This window comes from Heptranchias perlo, unplaced genomic scaffold (genome assembly GCF_035084215.1).
Source record: "Heptranchias perlo isolate sHepPer1 unplaced genomic scaffold, sHepPer1.hap1 HAP1_SCAFFOLD_44, whole genome shotgun sequence".
Lineage (NCBI taxonomy): Eukaryota > Metazoa > Chordata > Chondrichthyes > Hexanchiformes > Hexanchidae > Heptranchias > Heptranchias perlo.
Window position 1 is genome coordinate 9,150,791 of NW_027139453.1, and position 14,812 is coordinate 9,165,602.

Sequence of the window (14,812 nt, forward strand, 5' to 3'; positions counted from 1 at the left end):
TTAGATACAGAGTAAAGCTCACTCGACAATGTCCGATCAAACACTCCCAGGGCAGGTACAGCAAGGGTTAGATACAGAGTAAAGCTCCCTCTACAATGTCGCATCACACATGCCCAGGGCAGTGACAGTACGGGTTAGGTACAGAGTAAAGTCCCTCTACACTGTCCAATCAAACACTCCCAGAGGAGTTACAGCACGGTTGAGATAAAAAGTAAAACTCCCTCTACATTGTCCCAACAAACACTCCCAGGGCAGGTACAGACTCGGTTACATACAGCGTTACATAAAGGCTTATCTTTTACCTGCCACACACTTTGAAGTGAATCGTCGGGTCGAGAATTGTGATCGATTTTGGAAACTGCAGCTGGAGTTGAAACTTGGGTAAAACTGGAAGAAAAAGGGAGATGATAAGTTCAGAGGAACTCATCTTCCCGTATCCTAACTCGCACCAAGTCCTGTTCTCACATCATCCCATTGGCTACCGGTCCGGGAACACCTCGATTTTAAAATTCTCATCCTCGTGTTCAAATCACCTCAATGGCCCTCGCCCCCCACCTCCCTATCTCTGTAACCTCCTCCAGCCGTACAAACCTCCAAAATCTCTGCATGGCCCTCTCTCCATCCCTATCTCTGTAACCTCCTCCAGCCCTAACAGACCTCCGAGATCTCTGCATGGCCCTCTCCCCCTCACTATCGCTGTAACCTCCTCCAGCCCTACAAACCTCTGAGATCTCTGCATGGCACTCGCCCCCTCCATATCTCTGTAACCTCCTCCAGCCCTACAAACCTCCGAGATCTCTGCATAGCCCTATCCCCCTCCATATCTCTGTAACCTCCTCCAGCCCTACAAACTTCCGAGATCTCTTCATGGCCCTCGCCCCCTCCATATCTTTGAAACCTCCTCCGGCCCTACAAACCTCCGAGATCTCTGCATGGCCCTCGCCCCCTCGGAATCTCTGTAACCTCCTCCAGCTCCTACAGCCCTCCAAGCTCTCTGCGCTTCTCCGATTCTGGCCTCTTGAGCATCCCCGATTTTAATCGCTCCATCATTGGCGGCCGTGCCTTCAGCTGCCTAGGCCCTAAGCTCTGGAATTCCCTCGCGAAACCTTACCGTGTCTCTCCCTCTCCACGTTTAGGAAGCTCATTAAAAGCCATCCCTTTAATCAAGCTTTTGTTCACCTGTCCTAATACCTCTGCTGTCGAATTTTTGCCTGATTTGCCGTTCTGTGAACGGCTTTGGGACGTTTCATTACGTTAGAGGGGGCTATAAAATTGGGGGCTTTTGTTGGGGAGAGTGGGGACTCGCAGGACAAGAGTGGGAGGGAGATTACCATATTCCTCCACTTGGAATGAGTGTTCCACGTTGCCGTGTGCCTTTTCCACCTGGATTCTGTACGATCCCATTAACGGTTCTGCCACAATGTCAAAGGTCAGCGACGCGATCCCTTGCCTCGCTTCCACGTTCTTCCACTGCCCAATTCGGTTCCTCCGAGGGTCCTGGGGGATTCAATATCCAAAGCGTTTCATTCCCACCTTCCCTTGCTGTCCATCGATCTTGTGTTTCACTGCCTCCTTTTCTGACTATCCCATCAGAGAGAGGAGCCCTTCATGCAGCCACATTCCTCATCCAGGGGTCACAGGGCAGGGATCAGGAGCAGGAACCCCGAGTTGATTCACCCCCTCCCTAACCCAGGGGTCACTGGACAGGGACCAGGAGCAGGAACCCCGAGCTGACTCACCCCTCCCTAACGCAGGGGTCACTGGACAGGGATCAGGAGCAGGAACCCCGGGATTGAATCACCCCCTCCCTAACCCAGGGGTCACTGGACAGGGATCAGGAGCAGGGGCCCCGGGGCTGACTCACCCCCTCCTTAACCCAGGGGTCACTGGACAGGGGTAAGGAGCAGGAACCCCGGGGATGATTCACCCTCTCCCTAACCCAGGGGTCACTGAACAGCGATCAGGAGAAGGAACCCCGGGGCTGATTCACACCCCTGCCTAACCCAGGGGTCACTGGACAGCGATCAGGAGCAGGAACCCAAGGGCTGATTCACCCCCCTCCCTAACCCAGGGGTCACTGGACAGGGATCAGGAGCAGGAACCACGGGGCTGATTAACCCCCCTCCCAAACCCTGGGGTAACTGGACGCGGATCAGAAGCAGGAACCCCGGGGCTGATTCAACCCATCTCTAACCGAGGGGTCACTGGACAGGGATCAGGAGCAGGAACCCAGGGGCTGATTCACCCCCTCCCTAACCCAGGGGTCACTGGACAGTGATCAGGAGCAGGAATCCCGAGGCTGATTCACCTCCTCCCTAACCCAGGGGTCACTGGACAGGGATCAGGAGCAGGAACCACGGGGCTGATTCACTCCCTCCCTAACCCAGGTGTCACTGGACAGGGATCAGCAGCAGGAACCCCGGGGTTGATTCACCCCCTCTCTAACCCAGGTGTCACTGGACAGGGATCAGGAGCAGGAACCCCGGGGCTGATTCATCCCCTCCCTAACCCAGGGGTCACTGGACGGGGATCAGGAGCTGGAACCCAGGGGCTGATTCACCCCCCTCCCTAAACCTGGGGTAACTGGACGGTGATCAGTACCAGGGATCTCGCGGCTGATTCGCCTCAGTGTAGGCCGGGGATGGGGCCTGGGTATTTCCTGTTGTGTGTTCAGGGCTCAGTCCTACACTGAATGAAAGGGTTTTTGAATAGAGTCAGACTTGACTTTACCATTTGGGAAGAGTTAAGTTGAGACCTTCAGTTGGCAAATTAGACTCACCCACATGACGACCAAGGGATACTGGAAGAGAAAAGGAGAAAGAGGTTCATTTACTCACAGGCGTCAACATTAGTCAGAGGATCAAGCAACAGTTTCAAACGGCCTTGAAGAGAGGAGGAGTAGGCACTGGCGTATGAAGGGATGGAGTGGGTCAGGCAAAATGAAAGAGTGGAGGTTTGGAGTGGCTTCAAAAGGAGGGAGGGCAAGAGTGAGCGGATTGAGGAGACATTTCCAGAAAGTGAAGCCGAGGAGGGAGGGTGAGGGTGAGGGGGAGGGCGGATGTGAGAGGGAGAGGGGATTGAGGGTGAGGGTGAGGGGTACTGGAGGAGGAGGAGGTGAGAGGCAGAGGGGGCTGAGGGGGGAGAGGGTGAGAGGGAGAAGGAGAGGGGTAAGGGGGAGAAGCTGAGAGGCAGAGGGGACTGAGGGGCGAGAGGGTGAGGGCATAGGAAAGGGGCACGGGGGGAGTAGGTGGAAGGGAGAGGGAGCTGAGGGGGGAGAGGGTTAGGGGGAGAACGAGTGGGGTATAGGGGGACAAGGTGAGAGGCAGGGGGGCTGAGGAGATAGAGGGTGAGGAGGGAGAGGGAGAAGGGTACAGAGGGGGGAGAAGGTGAGAGGGAGGGGGGATTGAGGGGGAGAGGATGAGGGAGAGAAGGAGACGGGCACATGGGGAGGAGTTGAGAGGGGGATGCGGCTGAAGGGGGAGAGGAGAAGAGTACGGGGGTGAGGATGTGAGTGGGAAACGGGACTGAGGGGGAAGAGGGTGAGGGAAGATGGAGGGATAGATGGATCGAGAGATAGAGAGAGAGAGAGACAGAAATAAACAGATCGACAGAGAGGGAGATACAGAGACAGACAGAGAGAGATAGAGACAAAGACAGAGAGAGAGAGAGAGAGAGAGAGAGACAGAGATAGACAGATACACAGAACGAGAGACAGAGAGAGAGAGAGCGAGAGAGAGACAGAGAGACAGAGATAGAAGATAAACAGAAAGAGAGACAGAGAGGGAGAGAGAGAGAGACAAGACAGACAGACAGAAAGAGAGAAAGAGAGAGGAGAGACCGTGAGAGAGAGAGAGAGGGATAGCCAGAGAAAGAAACAGAGAAATAGATAGAGAGGCAGAGAGAGAGATGGAGAGACAGACAGACAGAGAGAGAGATAGACAGAGACAGAGATAGATAGATAGAGACAGAGATAGACAGATAAACAGAAAGAGAAACAGAGAGACAGACAGACAGACAGACAGACAGGCAGAGAGAGGGAAAGAAAGAGACAGACAGAGAAAGAGACAGAGATAGACAGATAAACAGAAAAAGAGACAGAGAGGGAGAAAGAGGGAGATAGACAGACCGAGAGAGAGAGAGAGGGAGAGCCAGAGAGAGAAACAGAGAAACAAATAGAGGCAGAGAGAGAGATAGAGAGAGAGAGAAAGAGAAAGAGCCAGACAGAGGGAACGGAAGGGCATCAAAAGCTAGAGATGCCTGAATGACTAAATATATAGAGATTAAAATGAAACAGAAAATGGAGGCTTATAAAAAATGTAAGGTTCATAATACACTGGAGACCCAGACTGAATACAATGTACAGAGGAGATCTAAAAAGGAAATAAGAGGGGCGAAGAGAGTATGAGAACAGATTAGTGGCTAACATAAAAGGGAACCCAAAAGTCGTCAATAGGCATATAAATATTAAAAGAGTAGTCAAACGAAAGGTAGGACTGATTAGGGACCAAAAATGAGATCTTCTTATGGAGACAGAGATCATGGCTGAGGTACTAAATGAACACTTCACATCGGCCTTCACGAGAGAGGACGATGCTGCCAATGTAACGGTAAAGGAGGAGTTAGTAGCGATATTGGATAGGGTAAAAATAGATAAAGAGGAGGTATTAAAAGATTGGCAGTACTCAAAGTGGAAAAGTCACCTGGTCCAGATGGGATGGATGCGAGGTTACTGAGGGAAGTAAGGGTGGAAATTGCGGAGGGTCTGGCCACAATCTTCCAATCCTCTTCAGATATGGGGATAGTGTCGTAGGACTGGAAGATTGGAAATATAACACCCGTATTCAAAAAAGGGGAGAGAGATAAACCCGGCAATTGCAGACGAGTCAGACTAACATCGGTGTTTTTTTTATTCGATCATGGGATTTGGGCGTCGCTGGCGAGGCCGGCATTTATTGCCCATCCCCAGTTGCCCTTGAGAAGTTGGTGTTGAGCTGTCTTCTTGAACCGCTGCAGTCCGTGTGGTGAAGGTTCTCCCACAGTGCTGTTAGGAAGGGAGTTCCAGGAATTTGACCAACCGACGATGAAGGAACGGCGATATATTTCCAATTCGGGATGGTGTGTGACTTGGAGGGGAACGTGCAGGTGGTGTTGTTCCCATGTGCCTGCTGCCCTTGTCCTTCCAGGTGGTAGAGGTCGCTGGTTTGGGAGGTGCTGTCGAAGAAGCCTTGGCGAGTTTCTGCAGTGCATCTTGTGGATGGTGCACACTGGAGCCACAGTGCGCCGGTGGTGACGGGATTGAATGTTTAGGGTGGTGGATGGGGTGCCAATCAAGCGGGCTGCTTTGTCCTGGATGGTGTCGAGCTTCTTGAGTGTTGTTGGAGCTACACTCAGCCAGGCAAGTGGAGAGTATTCCATCACACTCCTGACTTGTGCCTTGTAGATGGTGGAAAGGCTTTGGGAGTCAGGAGGTGAGTCACTCTCCGCAGAATACCCAGCCTCTGACCTCCTCTTGTAGCCACAATATTTATATGGTTGGTCCAGTTAAGTTTCTGGTCAACGGTGACTCCAAGGATGTTGATGTTGGGGGATTCGGCGATGGTAATGCCGTTGAATGTCAAGGGGAGGTGGTTGGACTCTCTCTTGTTGGAGATGGTCATTGCCTGGCACTTATCTGGCGCGAATGTTACTTGCCACTTATGAGCTTAAGGCTGGATGTTGTCCAGATCTTGCTGCATGCGGGCTCGGACTGCTTCATTATCTGAGGGGTTGCGAATGGAACTGAACACTGTGCAATCATCAGCGAACATCCCCATTTCTGACCTTATGATGGAGGGAAGGTCATCGATGAAACAGCTGAAGACGGTTGGGCCTCGGACACTGCCCTGAGGAACACCTGGGGATGAGATGATTGGCCTCCAACAACCACTACCATCTTCTTTGTGCTAGGTATAACTCCAGCCAATGGAGAGTTTTCCCCCTGATTCCCATTTGCTTCAATTTTACTTGGGCTCCTTGGTGCCACACTAGGTCAAATGCTGCCTTGATGTCAAGGGCAGTCATTCTCACCTCACCTCTGGAATTCAGCTTTTTTGTCCATGTTTGGACCAAGGCTGTAATGAGGTCTGGAGCCGAATGGTCCTGGCGGATCCCAAACTGAGCATCGGTGAGCAGGTCATTGGTGAGTAAGTGTTGCTTGATAGCACTGTCGACGACACCTTCCATCACTTTGCTGATGATTGAGAACAGACTGATGAGGCGGTAATTGTCCGGATTGGATTTGACCTGCTTTTTGTGGACAGAGCATACCTGGGCAATTTTGCACATTGTCGGGTAGATGCCAGTGTTGTAGCTGTACTGGAACAGTTCGGCTAGAGGCGCGGCTAGTTCTGGAGAATAAGGCTTCAGCACTACAACTCAGAAATGTAGTAAACAATGTGGAGGATTTTAACAGACTTCAGGAGGACAGAGACAGACTGGTGAAATGAGCAGACACAAGGCAGGTGAAATTTAACACAGAGAATCGTAAAATGATAATTATTGGTCAAGAGAATGAGTAGAGGCAATATAAATGGTACAATTTTAAAGGTTTGTGCAAGGACATTGAGACCGGGAGGTGCATGTACACAAATCTTTTTAGGTTTAAAAGAGGCAGGACAGGTTGAGAAGGCTGTTAAAAAAGCACACGTGGATCCTGGGCCTTATTAATAGAGGCACAGAGTACAAAATCAAGGGAGTTATGCTAAACTTTTATAAAACACTGGTTAGGCCCCAGCTGGAGTATTGTATTCAATTCTGGGCACCACACCATAGGAAGGACGTGAAGGCCTTGGAGAGGGTGAAGAGGAGATTTACTAGAATGCGACCAGAGATGAGGGACTTCAGTTATGTAGAGAGACTGCAGAAGCTGGGGTTGTTCTCATGAAAGCAGAGAAGGTTAAGGGAAGATTTAATAGAGGTGTTCAAAACCATGCAGGGTTTTGATAGACTAAATAAGGAGAAACTGTTTCCAGTGGCAGAAGGGTCGGGAACGATCGGACAAAGATTTAAGGTGATCGGCAAAAGAACGGGAGGCGACATGAGGAAATATATTTTTACTCAGCGACTTGTTACGATCTGGAATGCGCTGCCTGATAGGACGGTGGAAGCAGATTCAATAATAACTTTCAAAAGGGAATTGGATAAATACGGAAAGGAAAAAAATATACAGGGATACGGGGAAAGAGCAGGGATGTCGGACTAACCGGATAGCTCTTTCAAAGAGCCAGCACAGGCACGATGGGCAGAATGGCCTCTTTCTGTGCTGCACCGGCTATGATACAGACGGACAGACAGACAGAGATAGAGAGATGGAGATAGAGATAGAGAGAGAGGGAGAGAGAGAATGAGACAGAGCTAGAGAGAAAGATAGAGCTAGAAAGAGAGATAGAGAGACAGACAGAGTGACCGAGAGAGAGAGGGAGATAGAGAGAGAGAGAAAGATAGAGAGAGAAAGATAGAGAGAGAGCGAGATCGAGAAAGAGCGAGATAGAGAGCGACAATTAGAGAGAGATTTGGAGAGAGAGAGTGAGAGAGAGAATGGGAGATATAGAGAGAGGGCGATAGAGAGAGGGGGCATAGAGAGAGAGCGAGGTCGAGCGAGAGAGAGCGAGATGGAGAGCGAGATAGAGAGAGAGAATGAGAGTTAGAGAGAGAGAGAGACAGAGAGTGGGAGACAGAAAGAGGGAGATAGAGAGAGAGGGAGACAGAGAGATCGAGATAGAGCGAGAGAAAGAGTTCGAGTGAGAGTTGGGGAGAGTTTGAGCGAGATAGAGATAGAGCTCGAGAGAGAGAGAGAGATCTTACCTTTTCCTGAATGGGGATGAAATTTTCATTCAATGTAACAATCCTGAATTTCACTGAAAGATAGAGAAAGACAAAGTAAGTTCCAGAGATTCGAGCCCCCAGAATACAGGAGATCACATTCACGCAGCACAGAGCAACGAATCAGAAAATGACCTCTCACCCTTTGGAATCTGGGGTTAAACCCTCCCCCCGCCCAGGCAGAGGGGATGAAGGGATCGTCTATCTGATGGAGACTGGGTGGGTCAGTGGGTCATACACTGTCCTCTCACCCACTGGGTTGAATCCCCCCACAAACAGAGGGGATAAAAGGTTACACACGAACAGTAATTGGTCCCCAGCATCCATAGCTTTTTGGGGGAGAAAGGTCCCAGATATCCACTCCCCTTTGTGTGAAGAAGTGCTTCCTGACATCACCCCTGAACGGCCGAGCTCTAATTTTAAGGTGGTCCCTCTGGGGATTGGGGAGATGGTAGAATTGGGGTTCAGGAAGAGGTGTTTCTCCATTCATTGTCAGGATATGGGCATCGCTGACAAGACTGCATTGGCTCAAAAAGGCGGCTCACCATCCCTAAGGTGGTGGTGAGCCGCCTTTTTGAGCCAATGCAGTCCTTCTAGGCGGTAGAGTTCGCGGGTTTGGGAGGTGCTGTCGAAGAATCCTTGGCGAGTTGCTGCAGTGCATCCTGTGGATGGTGCACACTGCAGCCACAGTGCGCCGGTGGTGAAGGGAGTGAATGTTTAAGGTGGTGGATGGGGTGCCAATCAAGCGGGCTGCTTTATCTTGTATGGTGTCGAGCTTCTTGAGTGTTGTTGGAGCTGCACTCATCCAGGCAAGTGGAGAGTATTCCAACACACTCCCGATATATAGAATCAGAGAATCATACCGCACAGGAGGAGGCCATTTGGCCCATCGTACCTGTGCTGGCTCTTTGAATGAGCTATCCAATTAGTCCCATTCCCCTGCTCTTTTCCTATGGCCCTGCATTTTTTCCCTTCAGGTATTTATCCAATTCCCTTTTGAAAATTATAAATGAATCTGCTTCCACAGCCCTTTCAGGCAACGCATTCCGGATCGTAACAACTCGATGTGTAAAGAATTCTCCTCATCTCCTCCTCTGGTTCTTTTGCCAATTATCTTAAACCTGTGTCCTCTGGTTACCGATCCTTCAGCCACTGGAAGCAGTTTCTCCTTATTTACTCTCTCAAAACCCCTCATGATTTTGAACACCTCTAACAAAACTCCCCTTAACCTTCTCTGTTCTAAGGAGATTAACCCCAGCTTCTCCAGTCTCTCCACATAACGGAACCCTTCATCCCTGGCACCATTCTGGTAAATCTCCTCTGCGCCCTATCTTGTAGTTGGTGGAGAGGCCTTGGGTAGTCAGGAGGTGAATTCCTCGCCGCAGTATACCCAGCCTCGCACCTGCTCTAATAGTCGCAGTGTTTATGTGTCTGGTCCAGTTGAGATTGCAGTCAATGGCGACCCCCAGGAGGTTGACGGTAGGAGGATTCGGTGGTGGTGGTGTAAAAGGATGGTGATGGTTAAACTTTCTCTTGCTGGGTGAGAAGGGCTGTTGAAGGACCACTGTTAACAAGCAATCTTGCCCTGTTCAGTGAAAGCTCCCTCCTTGAAGAAAGGGGTATTCCCAACCCTCTCCCCATCCACAGGACCCCAGCACACCTGTCTGTCCTGGTTTGTAGATGGGTTTGTCCGTCTGTACAAAGGTCAGCGAGTTATATCTCTTCAAAATAACCTTCTTGGTTTTGTTGACAAAAACATTTTCTCCCGGACAAGTCACGGTGACTTTTAACAAGGCGCTGTACTGGAATTTTACATCTTCGTCCTTCACCTGCACAGAAAACACACAGCACATCATCTCAATGTAAGCAGCATAGGTACAGAAGGAGGCCATTCAGCCCCTCGATCCTGTTCCACCATTCAATTCGATCAGAGCTGGACTTGCTTCTAGGGAGTGAGGTGGCCAAGTGTAGTAAGAGTCAATGAGGGAGCACTTAGGGAGCAGCGGTCATATTATCATAAGGTTTGGATTAGCTATGGAAAAGGACACGGAACACTCTAAAGTAAAAATGCTCAATTGGAGGAGGGCCATTTTCAATGGGATGAGAACAGATCTGGCCCGGGTAAATTGGAATCAAAGATTGACAGCCAAAACTGTCATTGAACAGTGAGCGGCCTTTTAGCAGGAGATGGTTTGAGTACAGTCTAGACACATTCCCACGAGGTAGAAATTTAGGGCAACTAAAGCAAGAGTTCCCTGGATGACAATGGAGATAGAGAGTAAGATGAAATAGAATAAAGGGGTGTATGATAGTTTGATAACACAAGTGAGAATCAGGCAGATTCTGGAAAGTTCAGAGGGGAAATGAAAAAGTAAATAATAGGGGCAAAGAGAGAGTATGACAATATACTGGCGGCAAACATAAAAGGGAGCCCAAAAGTCGTCTACAGGCATGTAAACAGTAACTTGGTAGTAAGATGAGGGGTGGCTCCGATTAGGGCCCATAAAGGAATCTACTCATGGCGCAGAGAGGATGGCCGAGGTGCTAAATGAGTACTTTACATCTGCCTTGACCAAGGATGAGGATGCTTCCAGAGTATCAGTAAAGGAAGATATCGTTGAGACACCGGATGGACTACAAATTGATAAAGAAGAGGTACTAGAAAGGCTAGCTGTACATACAATAGATAAGTCATCCGGTCTGGATAAGTTGCATCCTGTGTTGCTGAGGAAGGTAAGGGTGGAAAATGCGGCGGTACTGGCCATAATCTTCCAAACATCCGTAGATACGGGTGTGGTGCCAGAGGACTAGAGAATTGTAAATGGTACACCCTTGTTCAAAAGATAAACCCAGCAAATATAGGCCAGTCAGTTTAAGCTCAGTAGTGGGGAAACTTTTATAAGCGATAATTCGGGACAGAATTAACTGTCACTTGGACAAGTGTGGATTGATTAGGGAAGGCCAGCACTGATTTGTTAAAGGCAAATCGTGTTTAACTAACCTGATAGAGTTTTTTGATGAGTTAACAGAGAGGGTAGATGAGGGCAATGTGGTTGATGTGGTGTATATGGACTTTCAAAAGACGTTTGATAAAGTGCCACACGGTAGGCTCATCATCAAGATTGCGGCCCATTGAATAAAGGGGGCAATATCAACATGGATACAGAATTGGCTTCGGGACAGGAAACAGAGAGCAGTGGTGAATGGAGGGAGGTGTATAGTGGTGTTCCCCAGGTGTCGCTGCTGGGACCACTGCTTTTCTTGATATCTGTTAATGACTTGGATTTGGGTGTACAGGATACAATTTCAAAATTTGCTGGAGACACAAAACTTGGATAGTAATCAGTGAGGAGTATAGGGATGGATTTCAAGTGGATATATACAGGCTGGTGGAATGGGCGGACATATGACAGATGAAATTTAATGCAGAAAAATGCGAATTGATACATTTGGGTAGGAAGAACGAGGAGAGGCAATATAAACTAGAGGGCACAATTCTAAAAGGGGTACAGGAACAGAGAGATCTGGGGTATATGTGCACAAATCGTTGAAGTTGGCAGGGCAGATTGAGAAAGTGGTTAAAAAAGCATACGGGGTCCTGGGCTTTATAAATAGAGGAAGAGAGTACAAAAGTTTAGAAGTCATGATGAACCTTTATAAAATACTGGTTCGTCAACAACTGGAGTATTGTGTCCAGTTCTGGGCACCGCACTTTAGGAAAGATGTGAAGGCCTTGGAGAGGGTGCAGAAGAGATTTACTAGAATGATTCCAGGGATGAGGGACTTCAGTTATGTGGATAGACTGGTGAAGCTGGGGTTATTCTCCTTGGAACCGAGACGGTTGGGAGGAGATTTGATCGAGGTGTTCAAAATTATGAAGGGTCTAGACAGAGTAGATATAGAGAAAATGTTCCCATTGGCGGAAGGGTCAAGAACCAGAGGACATGGCTTTAAGTTGATTGGCAAAAGAAACAAAGGTGCCATGAGGAAAAACTTTTTTACACAGCGAGTGGTTAGGATCTGGAATGCACTGCCCGAGGGGTTGTTGGAGACTGATTCAATCATGGCCTTCAAAAGGGAACTGGATAAGTACTTGAAAGGAAAGGGCGGGGGAGTGGGACTCGTTGGATTGTTCTTGCATAGAGCCGACGCGGACACGATGGGCCGAATGGCCTCCTTCCGTGCTGTAACCTTTCTGTGATTCTATGATTCTAACCTGTCCTCATAATTTAATTCTAGTGAGTCTCCGCTGCACCCCCTCCAAGGTAAATATTTCCTTCCTGAGGTACGGTGCACAGAACTGAACATAGAATCTCCAGATGGGGTCCGACCAGAGCTCTGGAAAACTGTAGAATATCGACCACTCACTTGTATTCCAGCCCTCTTGAGAAGAAGGCCAATATTCTTTCATCATTCCAAACACTTCAATTATATCACCGTGTATTCTGCTATAGTCAAGGGAATACAAGCCCAGTCTATGCAACCTGGCATCATAATTTAACCCTTTTAGCTCCGGTATCATTCTGCTCACACCAGAATCAACTCCCATTTATATAGCGCCTGTCACGACCTCAGGATGCCTTAAAGCGCTTCTCAGCCAATTAAATACTTTCGAAGTGTGATTACTGTTGTAATGTAGAAAACGCAGCTCCAAATTGTGCACAGCAAGATCCCACAAACAGTTGGTGAGATAAACAACCAGCTAATGGTGTTGGTTGACGGATAAATCTTGGCCACGTTTAGATGATGAGTCCCACAATTTGTGGATAGGTTGTCCCCACTGTTTGGGAGTTGAGCAGCCCCACACTTTCGGGGAAAAGGAGCTGCAGAGTTTGGGAGGTCAGGAGTCCCCAGTGTTTGGGAGGTGAGGAGTTCTCAATGTTTGGAGGGTGAGGAGGCCCAACAGTTTGGGAGGTGAGGCGTCCCCACTGTTTGGGGGGTGAGCAGTCCCTACAGTTTGGGGGGTAAGGAGACCCCAATGTTGGGGGTGAGGAATCCCCAAAGTTTGGCAGTTGAGGAGTACCAGAGTTTTGGAGGTGAGGAGTCTCAAAGTTTGGGGGCTGTGGAGTCACACAGTTTGCGGGGTGAGGAGTCCCCAATGTTTGGGGGAGGAGGAGTCCCCACAGTTTGGGGGATGAGGAGTCCCACAGTTTTGGAGGTAAGGAGTCCTCACTCTTTGGGGGTGGCGAGGAGGCTCCACAGTTTGGGGGTGAGGATTCCCAACAGTTTGGGGATGAGTAGTCTCCACAATTTGGGGGTTGAGGAGTCCCAGAACTTTGGGGTTAGTGTTACCACAGTTTTGGGGGTGAGGGGCACCACAGTTTGGGGGTGCGGAGTCCCACATTTTGGGAGTGAGGAGTGCCACAGATTGAGATGTGAGGAGTCCAACAGATTTGGGGGAGTGAGGATTCCCACAGTTTGGAGAGGAGAGGGTGCAGATTCTCCATTCTCAGACCCTGGTGAATATTGAGTGGGACAGCACTGTGTGATCAGTCTCGACACCATCACAGTGAGGACGATGGGAGGCTGGAATTGGAGGGAGAAGAGATGAAACTCCAGATCATGAAATTGGAGTCGGTGGGATGAGGAAAGAGAGAAGGGGCTAAAATCCCTTTAGCGTTGGAATTTAAAACCTACTGGACCTTTGGATAAAATTTTTGGATTGAGGAACGGGTTAACATTGCCCCTTTGGAACGCTGGAACAGAACAACTGTAAAGGAACAGGCAGTGAGGTTTCGAAGGGTTTCTTTGGTTTGCAAGACACCACTGATGAGAAAGAAAGGGAGTACCATGGGAATCCGTGCAATCACACTCCGCAGAACTGATATTAGATTAAATAGCTAAAACCTACTGATGCAGTCATTGCAAAAACCTGTTAAGCCAGGGGAAAGATGCAGGTGGTGAGTGCAAAGCCGATAATGGGGGAGAGGGTTTCCTGCCGCATCTGGAAAACAGATGCGGCCATTGCCCCTATTCCCATGCGAGATATCTGTCAATCACTGAGGCCTAGTCATGGTTGAAGCCTGGCAACATTGGCCAAAATGATATTATTCCTAATTCATCGATGCCCCAAGACTGAAAACAATATAAGAGGATGTCAGGACGGAATTTGTCCGGCCGTCTGGTGGGAGCCCAACAAAACTGACCAGCGGGACAGACGTCCAGCATCAAGATTTCAAAAGTTCTGAAAGAATTGTTTCATCTTAACGGGCCTTGAAGGAGAAACCCTTGGTGTCAAGGTGATGTGTATCACTTGATCTGCTTGCTACTTGTTGAAGTGTAGAGTATGATTTAATGCATTGTTTGATTTGAATAGATTCTTGCGTCAGTTATAACTCTTTTGATTAACGAAACTATTGTCAATGGGGACTTTTTTAGCCTGACGATTCGGCCTGGTTTAAGAACCACTGGCAAAGTGGATACATTTCCTCCAGGTGTCCTGAGCTAGGAACAAGTGAGGGGAGTTGGAATGAAGGAGGAAATCCCAGAAGCGCCCAACGCCTCTGACTTACCGTGAAATTCAAGCACCTCTGGCTGTCCCCCACCAACTCCTTTTCAAAGATGGTTATGTTACTTTCCACATAGTCGATGGTCAGTTTGAGGGAGGTGGGATCGTTCCTAGACAGTAAGAGCACGCAAACCTTCTCTGGGAAGTCAGTGCGTAATTCCGTTGGGATCAGGATCACGAAGTGCCTGGAATGGAAACACGGACAATTTAATCAAAGGAATAACAAGGGGAAAAGTTCCACCCCCAACCTGTGGGACTCCTCACACAAACCCCACCCCCAAACTGTGGGACGCCTTACCACACCCCCCCCCAAATTGTGGGGAATCCTGACTCCTCACCTACCAAACTGTGGGGCCCCTCACCCCCAAACTGTGGGATTCCTCACCCCCCCCCCCCAAACTGTGGGACTCCTCACACCCCACCCACCCCCAAACTGTGGGTAAT

General features: G+C 49.2%; 1 protein-coding gene across 1 annotated transcript in view; it reads right to left on the reverse strand.

The window, feature by feature from the left end:
- The window catches only part of LOC137312849 (alpha-2-macroglobulin-like), a 168,991-nt gene that overhangs the window by 141,168 nt on the left and 13,011 nt on the right, over positions 1-14,812 (reverse strand). Inside the window, exons 2-7 of the mRNA XM_067979245.1 lie at positions 14,373-14,553; positions 9,521-9,689; positions 7,843-7,895; positions 2,780-2,800; positions 1,332-1,497; positions 303-387 (exon numbers count right to left, since the gene is read on the reverse strand). Coding sequence (XP_067835346.1) covers positions 303-387; positions 1,332-1,497; positions 2,780-2,800; positions 7,843-7,895; positions 9,521-9,689; positions 14,373-14,553 — 675 coding nt within the window. The remainder of the gene's footprint in view (positions 1-302; positions 388-1,331; positions 1,498-2,779; positions 2,801-7,842; positions 7,896-9,520; positions 9,690-14,372; positions 14,554-14,812) is intronic.